This window comes from Hemiscyllium ocellatum, chromosome 3 (assembly GCF_020745735.1).
Source record: "Hemiscyllium ocellatum isolate sHemOce1 chromosome 3, sHemOce1.pat.X.cur, whole genome shotgun sequence".
Classification (NCBI taxonomy): Eukaryota; Metazoa; Chordata; class Chondrichthyes; order Orectolobiformes; family Hemiscylliidae; genus Hemiscyllium; species Hemiscyllium ocellatum.
In genome coordinates, this window is record NC_083403.1 from 102,493,123 (window position 1) to 102,516,688 (window position 23,566).

The window sequence follows — 23,566 nt, forward strand, 5'->3', positions numbered from 1 at the left end:
ACTCCAAAGTGAAATAAAAAGCACTCACCTCTGGTAGATCGGCACCAATTTTATCCCCCAATTCGCTGCAAATGAAAGATAAATATTACTAAGAACATAATCACTTTGCATTAAATGTTGCACTGTAAGGAATATGATAGTGTAAACTGGCCTACAGTTGGATATATGATAAATAGAGAACAGTTGGTGATGATGCTGGTGTTTGAGGGGTGGTTAATGATAATGGGAGCAATTACTTACAAGATTTGCAATAGTTCGTGGGATAGTTAGTGATAGTGGAAGTGGTTAGTTATGAGGTTTGTGAAAGTTTAAGGGGTGGATGGTGATGATTGATTAGAGGGGAAATGATATTTGGCTTGCACGTTATGAACGAAGTGGAGAACTTTTCTTACGTTGACCTAAGCAGGAAGTGCAAACAAATGCAACAACAGCAAGTAAAAGAAAATTGGATAAATACTTGAAAATAAAATGCAGCACCACAGGAAAAGGAGTGGAGCAAGAGCTAGCACAGACACATTTGACCAAATGACTTTCTCCTGTATGATTCAAATCAACAGCAACTTGTTTTTCATCTTACAGGCTCTTTGTTTTCTTCTCTGTAAAAAGTCGAATGAGAAAATCGGCCTCTTCTTCTGGTTGAAAAGTGGTAGGTACAATAACATAGTCTCCTGGTGGAAGTTTAAACCTTTCAGAGTTCTCCCGTATGTTAATGTACGTCTTACTCTTTGCTTTTGAAGCATGAAATCGGAAGAACTCTTTCGGCAGATGGTCAATGCCACCTTCAGCCTGGAAAACAAATTTCATCCTTCAGCCTCATCATAGCAGCACAGTACTCACTGCAGAGCCATGACAAATATCACAGAGAAAGTAACATATAATTATTTGAGGCTTATCCTCCTAAAACTACATTAAAGCTCAATCCTCTATTACCTCAAATGTTCCATTGAACCCCTCTTGTAATACTGTAAGCATGCCATTGCAGAACAACTTTATACTACCTCAAATGTCTGATTGAAATCCATCACTTCATTGCCCTATCCACCACCTTGAAGTTCATCCTACTAATTCCCTAATTCTCCAAATGAAGCACAGCAGTCTAGCACACAACTTCCCCATTGAAGCCCATTTTCTGATTCCCCAAGCATTTTGATTGAGTGCTGTATAGGAGACAGCCAATGTTCAGGTAGCACCCTTGGCTCAGTATCAGAACACTATGCATTCAATTCTGAATCTGGAGACTCTCACCAACAAATTCTGCTATATTCACCTTTGCACGATAACCCTCTAATGGGTTATCTTATGGACTAACAGAAAAATAGTTAAACTTCTTCTTTAAATTTTTTGATTTCTGTGACTTTGTATTTACAAATCAGAATTAAAACATGAAATGCACCTCATAAATGGCGAATCCAATGGTCAGCAAATCAGCTCCTTCTTTCCGTAGTTTGCGTCTATTTTTTTGCATGAGAGCAACCATCATTGTGCATTCATCTTTTCCATCATCTTGCTCTTCATCAGCTTCTAGTAGCTTTACTTTATATTGTGGATTGACCCAGAAAGTGTCTGCACACAAACAGTCATAGTATATTAAAGTTTGAAACACTGAGTTCCAATTTTTTTCCTATGATAATCAATTAACTTTCCAAATTATTGCATATTTTAACTAATACAAGAACAGAATCATTTAGTCTTAGTGCCTCCTCTTGATTATGAAAGAAGAAAAACGTTGTATTTACATAGTGTTTTTCACAACCTCAGAATATTTCAAGGCACTGCACAGTCAGTTATGTTTCTTTATAGTAGGTTTGTTTAAATTTTAGATTAGTTTAGATTAGGTAGTGTTTAAGGCAGGAATTACCAACATATCAACGGATAACTCGCTAACTGCCAATGTGTAGTACACATTAAGATTTGAAAATAACCAACAGATGACAGAATTCAAGTCACAGAGTTAATCTCCTGCCACAAACTAGCTAACTAAAATTCCAGAACTGATTGCTGCCAACCCCAACCCCAATATCCTAAAGCTGGCAGCACAGGGCAGCAACATATATCATCCACAAGAGACACTGCAGAAACATGTAAATGCTCTTTAAGCGGTACCTTCTGAATCTTTGATCACTATCACCTAGAAAATGGCCATCACCACCAACAGCAGTGGTAGCAAAAAGAGGAGCCTGGGCGGGAAGAAGATGTCATGTGGGCAGAAACACTGCCAGAAACAGAAATCTGAGGAAGATTGCCTAGAGAACCCAGAGTGTAGACAGTCCCAGAATGGGTCCATGTGGCCTGGAAGGCAAAAGTGAGGACTGCAGATGCTGGAGATCAGAGTCAAGATTAGAGTGGTGCTGGAAAAGCACAGCAGGTCAGGCAGCATCCGAGGAGCAGGAAAATCGACATTTCAGGCAAAAGCCCTTCATCAGAAATGTGGCCTGGAAAGCAGCCGAGGAGCCATGGCAGGTGCTGAAGCAACTGGCAGACAGGAAGCCCCAAGAGGCAAGTGCCTGAGGGCCCCGGATTGCAAAGCAATGTGGGCAGAAAACTGAGTGAAAGGTATTAATTGACCTAAGAAACGCTCAACTAGTTTGCCAGCTCTATCATAAGTGTACCATTGCTATAACATTGTAAGCTTGTCTCATAGCTATCCAAATTAATCTACCCTTGTTAAAATCATGAATGTAGAGGCAGGTTCATCCAAGGAAAAACAGAAGACACCGTATCCATGAAGAGTGGGAGAATGATTTTTAGTTTGATTGTATGAAAGACAAGCCTGTCTCTTAAATTTACAGAAAAAAAGAGCAATGTCAAGAGGCACTTTGCAAATGCACACGTGCATTTGAGAGGGACTTTCCTACAGGAAGCAATCTGAGGTCTTAAAAGTAAATAAATTGATATGTGCATTGCAAAGACAGTTAGGCATATGTATCTCGGAGTGTCAGGCAAGTAGCCATGGTATAGAAGAAACCATAGGCATTGCTCCTGGCTAGACAGAGAGAAAGAAAGAGAGAGCGCGAGAGAAAGCACTGTTCTGCATCAATCAGGGGACACAGCGAAAAGATAACCTATGTGAAGTATCATTACCCCTCCAGATTACCAATGAAACATTTTAAACTAGATAATGGAGGCTAGGTTTAGATGTGTGGAAAATTCAAAGATCAAAGATAAAGGAGAAGATAGGATTGCAAGTTAGTGACAGAGCTGATTATTACCAGAAAATTAAAGGCAGGGATAGATTGTATGAATACTATATTGTACCAAGCAATCATATAAGTGTAGGGAAGTTTGATAGTAGAGCAGATTGAAAAGCTTTGTTACTTAAAGCACGAATCATTTCGAATAAGATTAGATTAGATTCCCTACAGTGCGGAAACAGGCCCTTCAGCCCAACCAGTCCACACTGATCCCCCGAAGAGTAAGCCACTCTGACCCATTTTCCATTTCCCTCTGACTAATGCACCTGGCACTATGGGCAATTTAGCATGGCCAATCCATCTAACCTGCACATCTTTGGACTGTGGGAGTAAACCAGAGCACCCAGAGTAAACCCATGCAGACACGGGGAGAATGTGCAAACTCCACACAGATAGTCACCTGAGGCTGGAATTGAACCTGGAACCCTGGGCTGCTGTACCACCCCATAGGTAGTTGAACTGACACGTAAATGAGTATGATCTCATGGCCATTATGGAAACATTGTTACAAAGTGATCAAAATTGGGAACTTAACATTCAGGGAAATTTGACCTTTCAGAGAGACAGGAAGGATGGAAAAGGTGGTAGGGTAGTATTATTAATAAGAGATGAAACAAGGACAGTTGTGAGATGTGATCTGGGCTCAGATAATGTACAGTCCTTTTGAGCAGAAGTAAAAAAAAACAGCACGAGAAAGAAGACAATGGTGTAGAGACCCCACTCCCGCCCCCCCCCCCCCCCCGCCCCAAAAAAATACAATAGCCACTCTATGGTAAGGCTATAATAAACAAATATAGAGAGAGGAGGAGAACTTCTTCAAGGTAGGATTCCTTGGAAGAGAATTCACAGTGAGGTTAAAATCAACTAGGCAAAAGTGAGGACTGCAGATGCTGGAGATTAGAGTCGAGACTGTGGTGCTGGAAAAGCACAGCGGGTCAGGCAGCATCCAAGAAGCACGAAAATCGACATTTCGGGCAAAAATCCTTCATCAGGAATTCACAAAATAGTGATTATAACATGATAGAATTTAATATTCAGTTCTAGAGTGAGAAACTTGGGTCAGAAACAACTGTGGTTTAACTTTAACAAGGAGAACTACAATGGGATGAGGATAGTGTTAGCTAAAGTGCACTGGGTAGATAGCAGGAATGACAGTAAACAAGCATTGACAGACATTTAAGGAGGTAATTCAAGACTCAGCAAAATATATTAAGGAGGAAAGATCCTATAAGAGGATTAAACTAACCATGGCTAGTGAAGGAAATTAAGCAGTTATTAACTTGAAAGAAGAAGCATATAAGGAGGCAAATTCCGTGATAGACTGGGATACATTCAGAATCCCGCAAATGAGGACTAAAAAGATAATAAAGATAGAGAAAGTAAACTACAAGGACAAACTATCAAAGAATATAAAAGGTGACAATAACAACATCTTTAAATATATAAAAAGGAAGAGAGATGTCAAATTGAACACTGGCCCCTTTCAAAATGAATCTGGAGCGACAGATTTTGGGAACAAGGACATGTTGGAGTAGTTAAACTGATATTTTGCATCAGTCTTTACAATGGAAGATACTTCAAACATCCCATAAATTCTAAAGAACAAAGGGAAGGAATTAAGTACCATCACGATCACCAGAGAAATAGTGATCATTAGATAAACTAATGAAGCTGAAAGCAGATAAGTCCCAAGGCCCCAGGATGTAAAAGTAGCTGCAGAGATAGTGGATGCATTAGTTGTAATTTTCCATAAATTACTGGATTCTGTAGATGTACCAGAGGATTAGAAAACTGTCAATGTGACATCCTATGCAAAAAGAAAGGGAGGCATAAAACAAGTAACTGTAGACCGATGAGCCTAACATCAATTGTTGGAAAAGTATTGGAGTGAATCATTAAGGAAGTAATAGCAGAATATTTGGAAAATCATAACCTAATCAAATAGAGCCAGCATGGCTTCTTGAAATTCATTAGTTTTTCGAGGAAGCTTCAACCAGAGTGGATAGAGGGGAACCAGTTAATGTGTTTTATTTGGACTATCAGAAGGCATTCAACAATGTACCTCACAAAAGTTGTCATAGTCCATAATGTTGGAGATAGTATATTAGCACAGATAGAAAATTGGCTAATAAGGAGGAAACAATGAATGGGGAAAGGGGGCTTTTATTCAAGTTGGCAACCTGTGGCTAGTGAAGCTCCAGGGATCAATGCTGGGACCACAACTGTTTACAATGTATATTAATGACTTGCAAGAAGAAAGTGAACAAAATGTAGCCAAATTTGCAGACAACACAAAAATAGGTGAAAAGGCAGGTTGTGAAAAGGAGAAAAACAGTTAAGAGAAAGATATTGATAGGTTAAGGAAGTGGACAAAAAGTTGGAAATTGGAATATAATGAGGGAAAATGTGAAGTTGTTCATTTTGGAAGGGAGAACAAAGGAACAGAATATTATTTAAATGGGGAAAAACTGCAGAAAGCTACAACACAAAGGAACTTGTGCATAAAATAAAGAAAGCTAGCACACAGATGCAGCAGGTAACCAGGAAGGCTAATGGAATGTTAGTCCTTATTTCAAGGGAGTTGGAGATGAGGGAAGTAACTGCTAAAAGTGCTGGTCAAAAAAAAATGGAGTACTTAAGCAGTTCTGATTGCCTTGTTCAACGAAATACATCATTTCATTGGAGGCAATTCAGAGACGATTCACTCGGATAATCCCTCATTTGGAGGAACTGTCTTATGAGCTAAGATTAAACACCTTGGGCCTCTATTTACTGGAGTTTAAAAGAATAAGAGGAGATCTCATTGGAACGTACAGGATTCTTAAGGGGGCCTAACAGGGTAAAAGCTGAGAGGATGTTTCCCGTTATGGGAGTTTAGGACCAGATTCCATAGTCTCATAATTTAAGTCTAAGATGAAGAGGAATTTCTTCAGTGAGTTGAGGATCTTTGGAACTCCATGCCTTGGAGACTGTGAGGGCAACGTCCTTGTACATATTTAAAATTGAGATGGATAGTTTTTCAATCAGTAAGGGAATCAAGGGTTTTGGGGAAAGTGCAGGAAAGTAGACATGATGAAAATGGGATCATCCATGGTCCTATTGAATCGTAGAGGCTCAAAAGGCCAAACAACGTACTCCTGTTCCTATTTGTTATATTCTTATGGACAAAGACACTGAGATAACATAGGAGAATAATAAAACAGGATGTTGGCACAGACATGTATGCATCCAGTAATCTGTTTGATACTTCAGAATTATAAATTATGGAAGAAAGTTAAATAGTAAGAAATAGATGGTGTCCTAGTTTTAACAAAAATAGAAATTGTGGAAAAAAACAGGTCCAGCAGCATCTATGGAGTTCAGTGACCCTTCTTCAGAACAGCACTGTCCTTGTTTTGCTTGTTTGTGAAAAATAATCAAATTAATCAAAGGGGAACATAGCACACTGAGTTAGAATCTTCAGCTCCCTTTGTGTTGATGCACCGGAAATGGCATTTCAGTCATAGAGATGTATCACATGGAATCAGAGCCTTCAGACCAATTTGTCCATGTTGACCAGATATCCTAACCTAATCTAGTCCGATTTGCCATCACTTGGCCTATATCCCTCTAAACCCTTCCTATTCATATACTCATCCAGATGCCTTTTAAATGTTGTAATTGTACCAGGCTCCACCACCTCCTCTGGAAGCTCATTCCAAACACACACCAACCTCTACGTGAAAAAGTTGACTCTTAGGTCCCTTTTAAATTTTTTTTCTCTCACTCTAAACCTATGCCCTCTAATTCTGGACTACTCTGCCCCAGGGAGAAAACCTTATTTACCCTATCCATCTTCCTCATGATTTTATAAACCTCTAAGGTAATCCCTCAGTCTCTAATGCTCCAGGGAAAACAGCCCCAGCTTATTCTGCCTCTCCCTATAGCTCAAACTTCCAATCCTGGCAAGATCCTTGTAAATCTTTTCTGACCCCTTTTCAGTTTCACAGCATCTTTTCTATACAAGAAAGACCAGAATTGCACACAATATTCCAAAAGTGGCTTAACCAATCTACTGTACAGCTGCAATATGACCTCCCAACTCCTATACTCAATGCTCTGACCAACAAAGGAAAGTATACCAAACATTATCTTGACTATCCTATCTACCTATGATTTCACTTTCAATGAACTATGAACGTGCACTCCAAGGTCTCTTTGTTCAGCAACTCCCCAAGTCCTTTCCATTAAGTCCTGCTCTGATTTGCCTTTTCAAAATGCAGCACGTCACATTTATTTAAATTAAACTCTATCTGCCAGTCCTCAGCTCATTGGCCCTTCTGATCACGATCCCATTGTACTCTGGGGTAACCTTCTCCGCTGTCCACTCGATATATAATCACTCACGATTCCTTTTACATATACATTTCTGGATGTAGGAATGCATTTCAGTTTCTACATATGATTTTACTTTGAATGTTTTGAACAATAAATGAACAATATTGCCAGATTTATTATTATCTTCACCTTTCACAGATCTGTGGTCAAAAGGATATTTTTTTAATATAATTCTTGCATGCGCTGTTGTTATCACAAACCAAGCCTGCCATTTTTTGTCTATCCCTAATTGCCATTAAACAGATTATCTCTCTCACCATTTCTAAGGGCAGTTAAGAACAGTCACTCTGCTGTAGGTCTAAGTCACATGTCGACCAAATGAAATGAGAATGGCTGATTTCCTTCCTGAAAGAGCATTAGTGAACCAGATAGGTTTCATGACAATGTAACTAGATTTAAATTCCAGATTGCATTGATTCCAAATTTTACCATCTGCTATCATGGATTTCAAACTCATGTCCCCAGAACATTAGCCTAGCATTTTGGAATTACCAATCAAGTAGCATTACCACGACACCACTTCCCTGAAGTAAAGCTGAGGTACAATTGTACAAATGAAATGTTTGTTTATCCTTCCACCATACATTCATTTAAATCACATAGAAACGCAAAAATTGCCAAACTTTTTCAAATGAAGATGAGGAACTTTTATTGTACCGAATGTAAAAAACAATATCACAGGGCGTACTGAGGCACATAGCATGGATATATTTAAGAGGAAGCAAGATAAACAGAAGAGGGAAAAGGAAAGAGGAAGATAAGCTGATAGGGAGAGTTGAAGAGGGGTGGGTCGAGTGTTGATGTAAAGTCATCTTCACCTACTGCAGCTTTTTGTAAGCTTCAAGTACCTTGGAAATTTCTGCAGCCTCCAGCTGTACAACCTTTGATCCAAGTCCCTTCAAAAACAGTCACTTCCCATTTGTGAAAAGAATCGTCATCCAGGGAGTCTGGGGTAAGATTACAGACTTCTACTTTATCATAATGCCTCTTAAAATCATCAAATGACATCCTATAAAAAAAGGGAGAAAATGCATGTATAAGTGATTCAATATTGCTTGGAATGCATTGCCTGGAAGAGCACTGAAAGCAGATTCGGTAAAATATTCAAAAAGAATCGATAAATATTAAAAGTAAAATTTAAGGCTTTGGGGAAAGATTGGAAGGAGTGGAATTAATTAGACATTAGACTTTCAAAGGGCTGGGAAATCATTGCTACTCTAGAAAATAGGTATATTAATGCAACTGTAAGCTATCAACATTGGTGTAACTCTTGCAATAGAAATTACAAGATTATCTGGATAATGTAAAAATACTCATTAAGATATAGGAGACTTTGAGATTGATGCAATAATTTTTCTATCACAAATAAATAGGAGGTCTAAAAAACACGCTCTGTGGAAATCACAACACAATAGAAGCTTATTTAGCCTATTTGCCTCTGTCTGGGGCTTTCTACTCTAATCCAATATTTCACCCTAAGAACTTAGCTCAAAGGATGTGGAACTTGGGGGCGGTCAGGGTAAAAGAGACAGTGTGGTTTAGCTAGTGTTTTGGAACCGTTCCTGAGAATATTCAGCAAGCCTTCTCATTTTCCAAAGGCCTACTCCATCGTGAATTCCCTTTTCTAGTCTTTCTTTTCAAAGGCCATATCAAATTCCCTAGTATTAGACTCTGACTCAACAGGTTGTAGGTTGTTCTTAACTTTTCACTCTCCCAATTCTCATCTTGTTGTGCATCCATGATCTCCAACACTCCACCAGCAGCTGTGCCTTCAGCTGTCTCAGCCCTAAGCTCTGAAACTTTCAGTCTAGACTTCTCTGCCTCACTACCCACTTGTCTCCCTGAGCACAATTTTGATCATGTGTTCTGATATCTCTTCCTGTGACCCAGTGACAAATGATGACGCCCCTATGAAGTACTCTGGGAGGTTTACTCAGTTAGTTGTGCTATGTAAACGTGGGCTGTTGTTCTATTGGTCTGCTTGGTGAAAATATTTATTTCATCATTCGTCCTCAACTTGTGTTCTCTTGTTGCCAATGCACCAATCAATGCAGGTATCACATCACTATTTATCTTTGGAAAATTTCAGAATTATGAAAATCTGTACTGATCTTCCCTTAACCTTCTTTGTTCCATTCATTTTCCTGTTATTGGCCTAATGAAGTTCTGCTTTCTGAAATCCCCCTTTCCATGGCTCCCATAAGCTTCCTATAATGAGGTGACCAGAAGTTCAATAGAATTACATGGATGTCTTGTATGAATTCAACATAAGTTTCCTTGAAAAAATATGAATAAGAGTGGACACTACAGCCCTTCAAGCCTGATCCACCATTCAATGAGCTCATGACTGATCTTCTACTTCAATACTATTTCCCTACATTATCTCTGTGTCTTTTGACGGTTTCAACATCAAGAAATTTTATCGATTTCTGCCATGAACATACTCAACAACTGAACCTTCATAGCTCTCTGGGACATAGAGTTCAAAAGATTCACCAGCTTCTGCCAGAAATCCCCTCTGACCTCAGTCCTAACTGACTTGCCCTTTATTCTGAAAGTGTGTTCCCTGGTTCTAGACATTTCCCACCCTACCCCACCCCACCCTCCAGACAAGGGAACTACCCTTCCTTCATTGACTTTGTCAATCCTTATAAGAATGTTTATACGTTTGAATGAGGTCACTTTTCATTCTTCTAAGTTACAAAGAATTAAATATCAGTTTACTTTATCTTTCCTCATAGAACAATCCCTCCATCCCAGGAATTAGATTAGTAAACCCTCGTACTAACTCTATGAATAATATTTCTGTAGGTAAGGAGACCAAAATTGCAAAAGTGTGGTCTGACCATATGATTAAAGTAAGATGTCTTTACTAATATACTCAAATATTTACCCATTTACTTATTTACTAATATATTCAAATTCTCTTTAATAAAGTCCAACATACCATTTGCCTCCTTAATTGCTTGATGTATCTGAATGTTAACTCCAAATGAACCATGAACAAGGACATCCAAGTCCCTTTGAAATTCAACATGTCCAAACTCTAAGCGTTTAGAAATTCTCCATATTTTTGTTTTTCATACTAAGATAGATAATCTCATATTTTTCTGGCCCAGTGACCTTCCTCAGAACTCACTGGACCCGAAACATTAACGCTGATTTGTCTTCACAGATGCTACAAGACTTGCTGAGTTTTTCCCAACATCAAACTTCCATTTTTTGTTTCTGATTTACAGCTTCCATTTTTATTCAGGATATAGGCTTGGCTTTCTATACTCAACATTTTAAATACATAAATCACAACAAATACTTTAGAAGACATTCATCCACAATTGCCTGCACCCAAATATAGATGCATCATCATCTTCTGGCACAGACTAGGAAATGTATGATGGGGGCAAAGTACAGGATATGGGTGAGTAGGCACCTAGAGCACACACCTCTAACATACTTCTGTTCTCTAGCACTAGATCCATCTCAAAAGTCCAGTGATTTTCATGTTTAGTCCTAGAGCTACAGTACTCCTTGCAGTTATGGTCATAGAGAGTAATACTGCATAGACACAGACTCCTCGCCATTGCAGACTCCAGTCCATGCTGACATAATCCCAAACTAAACTAGTCCCACCTGCCTGCACTTGGACCATATCCCTCCTACCATTTTTTATGCATGTACTTAACTAAATGTCTTTTAATTGTTGTAACTGTACTCGCATTCACCACTTCATCTGGAAGTTCATTCCATACACAAACGTCTGCCTGTGTAATGAAGTTGCCCCTCATATCTTTTTAAAATATTTTTCCTCTCACCTTAAAAATATGCCCGCTAGTCTTGAAATCCCCGACCCTAGGAAAAAGACACTTACCATTATACCCCTCATAATTTAATAAACCTCTATAAGGTCACCTCTCAAGCTTCTACACTCCTGTGGAAAAGTCCCAGCCCATCCAGCCTCTCCTTATGATTCAAATTCTCCATTCCTGGCAAATTCCAGGTAAATCTTTTCTGAACCCTCTCCAGTTTAATAATATCTTTCTGACAATAGGGCGACCTGAACATGACACAGTAGTCCAGAAGAGGCTTCACCAATGTTCTGTACAGCATTATGTCCCAATTCTTCTACTCAAATGTCTGAGCAAAAAAGGCAAGTGTGCTAAAGATGTGATTGCACTGGGTACGTCCAGTGAAGGATGTTACTGAAAAATTGTAGTTGTGAAGCAAGACTGGACAGGTTAGAATTATTTTCTTGAAACTAAAGAAGTTGAGGGGAAATCAAATGACCTGAAATTATGAGGTCTATTTGGAATGGATGTGTGTCAATGAATTCCAATAATGGTATTGACAAAACATGCCACCAGATGTGACTGAAACACATCAAACAATTTCCAATATTCAAAATGATAAAAGAAAGTTGAACTGCTTCTTATACGTTAGCAGTACATTACCAAAACTCGCCATCATCTTTGGCAATATTGTTCAGCCTCCGATAATCACTTGCATCCACTGTCTTCCATTCAGGAGAGCTGTAAAACAGAAAAGGGAAGTTAGCTATAATCTCACCTTATTTCTAAGCATCCCAAGGCTGTATTGTGGGGTGCTATTGTAATCACAGGTCAGATTACCAACTTTATGTTATGATCTTGTTAGGGACAGGTAACTTTTTAGTTTGAAGTAGACAAAAGGTGAGATCCAGGGAACTCACCAAGTGAATAAAACTACAGGATTTTATGGATTTGAACAAACACCAAAACTTTATAATACAAATTAGAATAGTAATACAATCTACAATACATGTACAACTTATTTCTAATTCCCAGAATTAACTTGCAGTACACATGGGTAAAAAGACTGTCATCAAATACCGGGAGAAAGTGAGGACTGCAGATGCTGGAGACCAGAGTTGAAAAGTGTGGTGCTGGAAAAACACAGCAAGCCAGGCAGCATCCGAGGAGCAGGAGAATCGATCTTTTGGGCATAAATACCCCAAAGCACACATCAAATAGCAAATGTGATCAGCACAGATCTCACATTTCTCAGTAACTTTCTGCTATACATTAATGATTCAGTGGGTCATCAAATCTCATTCAGCCTCACAAGGGAATACAATTCTTCACCTTCACCGATTTATCCCTCAAATTCCCTCTCAAGAACCCCACCATTCTGGACTGCCTCAACAACTGCTCCTGTTCTGGTATTGTCCCCTTAGATTCTGAAAACTGCACTCCAGTTTGCATTCATAGGCAGTTTTTGCCCTTAGCCAAATTCACCAAGCTAGATATGGATTTTCCCTGAGCTATGACGTTGCTCAGATGTATGAAGCAAATACTCCTTATGGGCTTTTCAACCCAATTTAGGAATATGAAGCATTATATTTATATAATATGTAACACACGAGTTATGAACCAAATATCCTGTTGATGAGTTTTGAACCCTACATAATCTTAACTCTTCAGGATTAAAACCCCAATAAATCTATAAGGTATTGGATTGTGCTGTGATGATTTGATTTTTCTTGTTCTACTCTCCAGCTTTTCCATCACCTACTTGTCACTCCAGGGGCCGTTCCATTCCACTTGACCCCAGGGATTTCTGACACGAATGAGTTGCACTCGTCGACCTCTGGAGTTCACCTTCAAAAGAAAACACATTGTGAGAAAAGACAGCCAATCAATATTCATAGTCTGCCACAATAGCACCCGAAAAGATTAATCTAACACAACTGGATGGGAGTTCAGCTTAAAAACAGGTTCATAAACATCAGTCTCTTTGATTCTATTTGAGTTCCTGGAACTCTAGGTATGAGACTGGGCTCATGGGGTTGAAACAGTTATAACTCCATGCACAAAATGTTATTTCTTGCATCATTAGATAAATCAGGGATGGGAAATTATGGCTCCAGGGCCCATCAAGCTCATGGGAGCTTTTGATCAGGTCGGGTCATTCAGTAACCACAGAAAGTAGTTTCAGTTAAGTTTTCCAACAATTGTAGCCAAGGGAGTGGAGCTTCTTGAGGAATGCCACCACCATGTGAGAGAGCATCAGTGTATGTGGAGAAAAACTGAGAGTTGCACAATATAGATACTCTCAGTCTGGTCAAACGTGGTTGGTGAACAGCAATCGTGCTGAGGGATGCAAATCAATTGTTTGGACTTCAATATATAATGCGGACTGGCACAGGTGAAAGATAGGAGAGATGCAGAGTAGACAGTACTGTTAAAGTCATTAATGTCAATAATTATAGTATAATATCTATTCCTCTCTAGCCTTACAGAGGGAGGAATTTCAATTGGCATACAGAAAGGAAGGAGGAATACATGCTCATTCAATGCCTTGTGAGGTTCTGTTAGACTCCCTAATGATTAGTTTGGTAGTTTCATACCTCTTACATGGTTTCCAAGCTATACTGTAGTGGATCCAACCTGACCTTTCAGAGAGTTTTATGAGTAATTCATTATAGAAACAGATATTTCTTGAGGAGTGGAGCTGCCATATTAAGGTTTGACGGGGCACATGTGGAGGAAGATTGAGAGCAACACAGTGTATAAGTAAACTCTCTACCTTGTTGCAATTTGTAGAGAATAGTTGCTCAAGGAAAAGTCATATTGTTGACATGGACGTGATTGACAGTTGCACTGGATGTAATGGTCTACATTATAAAATAATTTAATCTGATCAAATCAGGAATGACTTGGGAGGGAAAGGATACACAAATATCCTATTTCTAGCCCTAACAATCAAAGGCGGTTCAGCTTGATAATGATGTATAAATTGGCCTTTTGGAAAGGTAATGCAAATTTGTTTGAAATTTGCAATGTGAAATATTTTTAAAAGCCAATTAGCATGAAGTACTAGGCTCTAAAATAATATCATTGGAGATCTGTATAAAAATACTGCAGTTTAGGTGTCTGCCACTATTCTCCAAAACTGCAAAATTACATTTGAGTCACTACAAGTAATTACATACCTATCTTGGCAAATAACTTCTACATATATATAAGTTCAGATAGTTGATTAGATCAGAATATCAAATACTTTTTTTCACTGACATGTATTGAAATGATGTAATGGACAAAATCATTTTTTTTAACATTTTAAGTTGGCTGTCTCAATGATTAGTTGTAGATACATTTTTGATCATTAAAGTTGAAAAAACATCTTCTATTTCCACCAGAAATTCAACTAAAGTTTAGATTTTTCGAAGAACTTGGAGTTTGAGGGCTTGGTATTTTGAGAAAAATTGAAAAATGGGAAGGTGTTCTCTGACTGACTTACGAGTCAGGTGGTCTTGGTAGCTCCTCTTTTAAAATGTGTCTGGGAGTTTAATGATTCTCCATACAATCTCCATTGCCAGATGTGGTGTTCAGGCTGAAATGTTTTCTCACCTCTCAGATAAAGCGTTCTGAACTTACATTTAAATCTCCATGTTTCATCACGAAAGCTGAGCTACACTATCCAGGAAGGTGTTCAATTTCATCCCGGGGTCTCTGTTCAGTCAGCTCGGATTTTACCTGATCGAGGGGCATGAATGTTGTATTTGGCCTCAGTACCAAATCAGCCTTTCTCCCTCCCTCCCTCCCCAGCTACCCTTGTTGGAAATAGATGAGTGCAAAGGTACCAGCCAGACACATACATGAGTTAACCATGCACTTAGGTTGAAATGAGCTCACTAATACTCAAAGCCAAAACTGAACTTGAAGAATCAACACAAAGACGAAATGTCTGAAACCCACACGCCTGAGGAGGAAATAATGTATTCCAAAAGGAAATACACACAGTACAAAAAGGAAAGGTAGTGATTAGAATCTATCAAGACAACAAACAGGAAGTACAAAGCAGAGAGCTCACCTCCTCCAAACCAGTAACAGAATATGCATGTCCTTTGACAAGTCCTGTGGTGGTGCGAGCTTCAGTTTCAGCTGCACTTGTAATCTGCAAAATGAAAAGGTACACACTGTCTGTTATAATTTTTAACAGTTTATAGGTCCCACCATATATAGTGAGCCCTTTGACAGTAGTATAATTGATTGTTTATGTGTAGTTTTCTTTTCTACATATTCATTTGTGGACAAAAACAATGTTTACCCTTCCCTGAAATTATCAAACATAAGAAAATTCCAATATCTTCAAAAATTCACCACTGCATCTTTCAAACAGTTTGACTGAACACCCATCTCTGCTGAAATAAATCTGCACAGCAAACCTACTAGGTGATTAACACCTTTGTAATTAGCAGTCACACTACTGGACCCATTTGAAATGTGCAAGTTTATATTCTATAGTATAGGTTCGATGGGCTTCAGATTGATTTCACAGGTTGGTGTAACATCGAGGGCTGAAGGGCCTGTACTGCAATGTCATGTTCTATGTTCCAAATGGACTGCATTATAAAATCCCTTGGAATGGAAATCCTTATGTATGATTTTGAATACTTACATCAATGGAACATCCCAACATGCTGCCTCGTTTCAGTGCCTTTTGAAGGAGGGAATACAGATTTGGGGGTGCCTCTTTCAAATTGAATGTCTCTCCCATGCCACCTGTAAAGTCTTCCATGGCCTCTAATGTGCTTCCCCCTTTCAGTGATTCATAGCTGCCATATAGCCTGTTAAGACATAATGATAGATTAACATCAAAATTAACATCCACTTTGCTCATTCTGTTGCTAAGAATGTTATATAGTCTGTTCAGCTTTTATGCTGATCTCAGGAATACTAATGTCAGGGCTTCTATCCTTCATCCAATCAGTTTAGATTAGATTAGATTACTTACAGTGTGGAAACAGGCTCTTTGGCCCAACAAGTCCACACCGACCTGCCGAAGCGCAACCCACCCAGATCCACTCTCCTACATTTACCCCTAACATTATGGGCAATTTAGCACAGCCAATTCACCTAACCTGCACATTTTTGGATTGTAGGAGGAAACCAGAGCACCCGGAGGAAACCCACGCAGATGCGGGGAGAACGTGCAAACTCCACACAGTCAGTCGTTTGAGGCGGGAATTGAACCCGGGTTTCTGGCGCTGTGAGGCAACAGTGCTAACCACTGTGCCACCATAACGCCCAGTTGAACAGACGCTGGTGAAATAAAAGAGCTCTTGCTCTTCTGCCTGATGGAAATTACATTCCAGTCACTGCAATTTAGCAGCTTACATTATCTTTCATAGTCAGGAAAGCTTCCAGTGCCCTGTACAACTTCAAGATGTCCCAAAGTACCTAAAAGCTACTGAAATACTTTTGAAATATATTCACTGTTGTGATATAGGGAACATGGCAGCTAATTTGCACAGTCTGCCACAGACAGGTATGTGCTAATGATCAGCAAAAGTAATTTTTGTTGCATTGACTGATAGATCAATATTGACAAAGACACTGGGGAGAGCTCTGTTGCTTTTCTTTCATCAGGAAATATCATGGGATCTTTTACATTTCTGAGGGAGAAGACAGGGCTTCAGTTTAAAGTCTCAACTGAAAAACAGCACCTTAGGCCAGAACTTCCCAAATTGCGGGTCACGAAACAAGATTCTGTGATCGTGACATCTAAGGCAGCCATCGCTGCTGTGGAACTTGGACCTCGTGTTAACAGTTGTGTGATCCTCTTAATTCCTCTCTTTTTTCATGATGGGCATGATGTTTGATATCCATTTCCTGTTCCAAGTAATGAACAGGTGGGTTTTTAAAATTGCGTGTTGCCTGGCCTCCTATTTGCACAGCTCCCCCTCACTCTCTGGTCTTACAGTTCTCACTCAGGGGTTGTGACCATTTTCAAGCCATAAATTGGGGTCACAGTTGGAAAGCACTGCCTTAGACAATGCAACACTCCCTTCAATACTGCACAGTAAACTTGAATTGTATGCTTGAGGCTCGAGAGTGGGATGTTAAATGATGACTCAGAGGTGAAACATGCAACCCCACTAAGACATATTTGACACTGAGAACAACGTCTCTGACAGTTTCCATTGAGGAAGTTAGTCCACTCATTCCAGAGAACATTCAGTTGGCTGACAGCAAACACTTGGATCATTCCAAAGAAAATGGTAACTTGACAAGAAGCTACAAGGGAAAACACAACGAAACAAGAGGAAATCTCTGGTTGGTTTTGTTTTCGTTATTGAACTGGCAGGTCAGAGAATACGAGTTCAGTATTTCACCGTAGCACTTTGCAAAATTTTCACTCAGTTTAAAAATATCCAAACATAAAAAGCTGGTATCAATAAAAGGGACTGTGGAGCTGTCAAGCTGTCTTAAAAAAAACAAACTGCAAGTCTGATACCTCCTGAGGATGGAAACCTGCTCATGTGTGACTCCAGTTCCACTATTAATGTGGTTCAATGTTGCCAATCAGGAATTAGAGATTAATGTCCAGAATACTGTTGCCATAGAGATACCCATTGAGGGACTAAATTGCTCCTTAATATTTTAATTTATTTACTTTGAGATATTTGAGGAGGGGAATAAGAGGCTATTTGACTGGGTTAGAAGTGAGATGTCTGGTCAAGAATTCTCCAGGAATGTGGCCAGAGTTGGCAAAGGCTTAGTTTTGTTTGACTCTTATCCACCAACGTAAGGGTCTACCACCACATCTTCAGAATAAATATGCCCACATCACAAGAATAAATAATCAGAATTATCTTTGCAAGACTTTGAAATCTCAGAGGCAGATTGCCAAAGGTAAAAAGAATACACATACATTAGAGTCTGCATTAAGAGATTATAGACAATGATAATGTTTGCACTCACTTAGCATAGGCCTTTTCCAGCAAGGCACTCCAGAACTCATCATTACTGGCAGAGTGTAAAAACACCAGACGGTTTCTAAAGGTTGGCAAACGGTCATCAATTATTACATCCACCCACTCGTTATATTGCCAAAACTAGGGGAAAATAGAAAAATGTTATTCACTTTACAAGGTTGTGTTTTAAACCCAGAAACTAAAATTCAGGTCATAGCTTCAAGTCAACATGATACAGGGGATTTCAATATGGTGGAGATGTTCTTTTATTCTTTCACAGATTACGGGCATCAGTAAGCCATCTTCCTGAAGTCGATGTGTTTTAGGTGCTGTTAGGAAGGGGGTTCTAGCATTTTGACCCTGCAACACTGAAGGAACAGTGATACATTTCTAAATCAGGATGGTGTGTGATTTGGAAGGAAACTTGCAGGTAGTGGTACTTCCATCTGTCTACTGTGTCTTTTTGGGTGGTAGTAGTTACACATTTGGAAGATGCTGTCGAATGAGCCTTGTTCTTTTGCTATAGTGCATCTTGCATTTGATACATAATGCTGCCACCATGCATCAGTTAGCAGGGAGTAAATGTTCAGGTTGGTGGATGTCATACTGATCAAGTGGACTGCAATTTCTTGCATGGTATTGGGCTCTTGAATGTTATTAGATCCTCAATTGTCCAAACAATTTGAGAATATCTTATCAGACTTTTGATTTGTGCCTTTTAGATGGTAGGCAGCCTTTAGGAAGTCAGGAGGTATGTTACTCACCATAAAAGTTCCAGCTGCTGAACTGCCTTTGTAACTACAATATTGATTTGGCTAGACAGTTGAGTTTCCGGTCAATGGTAACTCCCAGAATATTGATGGTGGCAGATATTCAGCTGGGGAGATGCTATTGGTCATCATGGGAAGATGGTTGGATTCTGTCTTGTTGGAGATGGTCATTGTCTGGCACTAGTATGGCATGAATGTTACTTACTACTTATCAGTGAAGCCTGGATATTGTCCAGGTCTTGCTGCGTTTGGACTTTGACTTCTTCAGTAACTGAGGACTTGGAAAGCTCATTTTATTCTCCTTAGAGCAGACACAAGTAAGCAAAGCTTTAAAAGAGTTGTTGAAAATAAACAGGGGTTTCAGTAGAGGAAATAAAGGGAAACTATTTCCAATGCCAGAAAATTCAGGAATCAGAGTTCATACCTTTAGATAATGGATGCAAACAATTGTGTTTTTTTAAATCTTTCACTCTCCTTTAAACCTCGTTAACCCTTCCCCCTTCCTTCATCCTTCTTTCCCTCCTTGATCTCTCCTTCCCCTCCTTCAACTCTTAACCCCCTTTCTATCCTTCATCCCCCATACTCTCATGCCTCCCTCCTACCTTCCAATCTTCCTTCTTCCCTTCTTTATCCCTCCCTCATCCTTTTTTATGCTCTGTCTGTGCTAACTTATTTTTCTCAATCCCCTTGTTTCTGTTCCATTTCAGCTCTTGAAACTGTAGCATTGCTAATTTGTGGTATCATTTTGCTCTCTCCCTTGTTAAAATTGAACGTAAATTATTTGGTACATAGCTCATTGCTATTTGCAGATTTATGTACAAATTAACTGCTACATTTATTGCATTCCAGTGGTGGCAATAATTCAAAATAATTCATTAGCCACAAAGTGGTTTGACACAATCTTGAAATGCATTAATAATGCAATTTTTTTTTAATCCTTTCACTTTTCTTTCATTTTCAGCTCTCTGCTTTCCTTCATCCTATCCCTTGTACTGTCTTCTTCAAATTTGGTTCTCCCGGATCCTCTAACTTCTTCCATTTTTTGCTTTATGTTATGATTTGGAGGCCACAATCGCCTGCTGAAAGAGCAATGCGCCAAAAGCCAGAACTTCCAATTAAACCTGTTGGACTATAACCTGGTGTTGTGGACTATAACCTGGTGTTGTGTGATTTTTAACTTTACTTTATGTTGGTCTGTGTTTCATCATTTTCTCTTCCTTCTCCTCCACTCATTCCCTTGTCCTTACTCCTCCCTGACTGATTTATCTCCTACTTGAATCGTTATTTGCATAACTTGTGAAGGAGAGCATTTATCAATATTGACCATGGTTCTGTTCTTCAGGATGTCAAGGGTCATACCCGAAAGTGAAAGATTCCAGCATAATTGCGGTCAAAGGACTGATCCAGAGGAACAACTTGGCACATTATTTTCTGATTAAGAGTCAGTGAAGCAACAGCAGCAAGAAACCAGCAATCTCCTAGTAAAAGAAAGCAAATCAGGTGTTAACAAACTCAACTATAGGTCAGCATCAGAAATACTCTTGGCTATGAAGGAACCTGGTGGTTTGATAAAAGGCATTAATTCCAAAAGTAAGGCAGTTCCCACAATGTAGGAACAAATTACTGAAGATGCTGAAATCTGAACTGAAAACACAAAATTCTGGAGATCACAGCAGGTCGGGCAGTATCCATGGAGAGAAAGCAAGCTAATGTTTTGAGTCTATAACTCTGTTGAAGAGTCATCTAGACTCAAAACATTAGCTTGCTTTCTCTCCATGGATGCTGCCTGATCTGCTGTTATCTCCAGCATTTTTTGTTTTTAGTTCCCACAATTTCATGTGTTAGCAGCAGTTCGATGTCATGGATTCAAGTCCCCTCTCCAAAGTTTTGACCTGCATAATCCAAGCTGTTTTTTTTTCATTTCTTCCTTGTGGGAGCTGCTGGCTGGACCAGTATTCATTGTTCAGCCCTATTGTCCTTAAAAAAGAAAATGGTGAGTTGCCTTCGTGAAACGCTGCAGTTCATTTGGTGTAGGTACAGAGAGTTCCAGGAGTTTGATCCATATCTCCAACACAATACTTAGGAAGTGCTGCATCTGTCAGAGATACTACATTGAGAAAACCCTGTCTGCTCTCTCAGGTGGACAGAAAGATCCCACAATATTATTCAAAGCTGTTATCCCTGGTGTCCTTCTCAATGGCCTGGGTTATCAGGTATGTCATTGTACTAAAGTGTAGTCTTCTGGGTGCTGCTGACATATTACCCCAACTGCTCCAGATATCATTGCCTGCATTACGTTTGATTGATCAGATGATTTCTTGCCTGACAATTCCAGTTTGTTTTTTATTTGCTCTCTGTATTGTATGTTCTCTATATTGGTCACTACCTAAACTGAATACAGTCAAGGAAACTGGCCTCTCCGGTGTTAACCCTTTGTTTGTGCTCCACCAAAACTAAATGTCAATGATGCACTTTGTCTCCAGAGATGCTTGGGTCACAATGATTGGAATGGTATTATTGCCAAAAAGACCACCTTGACCAGCAGCTTTGAAATAGGCTGCTACAGGCACAAAATAATAAGAGATCATAGAGTCATACAGCATGGAAACAAACTCTTCTGTCCAACACATCCATGCCAACCAGGTTTCCAAATTAGTCCCATTTGCCTATGTTTGGCCCATAACCCTGTAAACCTTTCCCTGTTAACGTACCTGTCCTTGATGCGTACTTATTAGCTGCTGCATTTACCATACTTTACAATAGTGACTACATTCCAAAAGTACTTTTTTTCCGTGGAGCGTAGGAAGTTGAGGGGTGACTTTTTAGAGGTTTAAAAAGTCATGAAGAGCATGGATAAGGTGAATGGCAAAGGTCTTTTCCCTAGAATAGGCAAGTTCAAACCTAAAGGGCAGAGATTTAAGGTGAGAGGGGAAAGATTTAAAAGGGACCTGCGTGGCAACATTTTCACACAGAAGATGGTGCATATATGGAATGAACTGCTACAGGACATGATAGTTACAGTTACAACATTTAAAAATCATGTGAATGCCAAATAGATGGTAATCCACTCAACACCCCTAACACCTCCCCATACCGCTGGATCAAATATTCAGTTCACAACTGGAGGAGAATTGGGGCCAATTCTTGCCTGTAGCTGACAACCTCACCATCCACATTTGCTACTTCAAAAACATTTTTTGTAAGCCCCCCCTTGTAATTACTCATTAAAACTCCTTACCCAGATCTCCTTGGCAGATATCAGTCCTTGATGCTCCATCAATAACAAACTCTGGGTTCCTCGAAATCTCCTGCAAGCAAATTGATAAGTTAGAACATTTTACAAATGGGCAATCCATGACTGATTTTCCACAGAGCTCTGTCATATTTCCTGATTTCACAAATTTATCAAACTTCCTTTTGAAAGTTATGATTGAATCTGCTTCCATAATCATTTCAGACCATAACTTCTAGATTAGAGAAACTCATGAGGCAAAAACAAATTTGCTTCATTACCCCTCTAGTTATATAAAATCACGTGGAATTTACATCTCAGGCCATTCATGCTGCAACTTCTCTCCTTCCCATCCATCAGCAAAACTTTATATTCGTTCCTCCTTTATTTACCACGCATCAGTGCTATTCACTTCAATCTATCTTTGTGGTAGCAAGTTCCACATTCTCACTACTCTGAGTAAAGATATTTCTCCTCGATTTCTTATCAGATTAAGTAGTTAATACTTTATACTTATGAACCCTAGTTTTATATTCTTAGTGGAAACATTTTCTGTCCACAAACTCTATCAAGTGCTTTCATAACCTTTCATTTTCTTTATTGAATCGTGTCTCAGTCATTTTTTCTGATAAAAGCCTCAGCCCATTCCATTAAGCTGGATCATTACAACATCTCAGTTTTAGTATCATAATTTGTAAATCTCTTTTGGATCTCCCCATGTGCGTCAACAGGCAATCATTGGTTAAACTTTTTGCTATGTTCCTGAAAATTATGAGTTCAAATGAAATTAGCTTACGCAAAATATTAGTTCCTGTTAGTTTGCTGAAGACCAGAGCTGTTCACAGTGCAGGCTAAATTGGAATTTGTACATGTTTACCATAATGTTATGAGAGATGTATAATATATATATATTATATTTTAGGCTTTGGATTTCAAAATGCAAACAGATGGACAGGGATCAGCTCTATGAAATTTTTTTAAATGTCAGAAGGTCATATGAAAATGCATCAGTTCTAAGGATGCATGTGAGACAGATAGATTCCTGGGAAAACCTTTTTAAAATAAATGTTTATGCGATTTGTGTTTTTGACAGGCAAAGTGGAGACTAGTATGATTGTAACATTTAAAAGGCATCTGGATGGGTATATGAATAGGAAGGGTTTGGAGGGATAAGGGGCGGGTGGATGGCAGGTGGGACTAGATTGGGTTGGGATATCTGGTCGGCATGGACAGTTTGGACCCAAGGGTCTATTTCTGATCT

The 23,566-nt window shown here is 39.2% G+C and overlaps 1 protein-coding gene across 1 annotated transcript in view; it reads right to left on the reverse strand.

The window, feature by feature from the left end:
- The window catches only part of capn9 (calpain 9), a 70,403-nt gene that overhangs the window by 17,043 nt on the left and 29,794 nt on the right, over positions 1 to 23,566 (reverse strand). The window contains exons 2-12 of the mRNA XM_060852300.1: positions 22,312 to 22,381; positions 20,433 to 20,551; positions 18,311 to 18,444; positions 16,005 to 16,173; positions 15,417 to 15,500; positions 13,116 to 13,201; positions 12,017 to 12,094; positions 8,417 to 8,577; positions 1,394 to 1,563; positions 578 to 786; positions 29 to 65 (exon numbers count right to left, since the gene is read on the reverse strand). Of these exons, the coding sequence (XP_060708283.1) occupies positions 29 to 65; positions 578 to 786; positions 1,394 to 1,563; positions 8,417 to 8,577; positions 12,017 to 12,094; positions 13,116 to 13,201; positions 15,417 to 15,500; positions 16,005 to 16,173; positions 18,311 to 18,444; positions 20,433 to 20,551; positions 22,312 to 22,381 (1,317 nt within the window). The remainder of the gene's footprint in view (positions 1 to 28; positions 66 to 577; positions 787 to 1,393; positions 1,564 to 8,416; positions 8,578 to 12,016; positions 12,095 to 13,115; positions 13,202 to 15,416; positions 15,501 to 16,004; positions 16,174 to 18,310; positions 18,445 to 20,432; positions 20,552 to 22,311; positions 22,382 to 23,566) is intronic.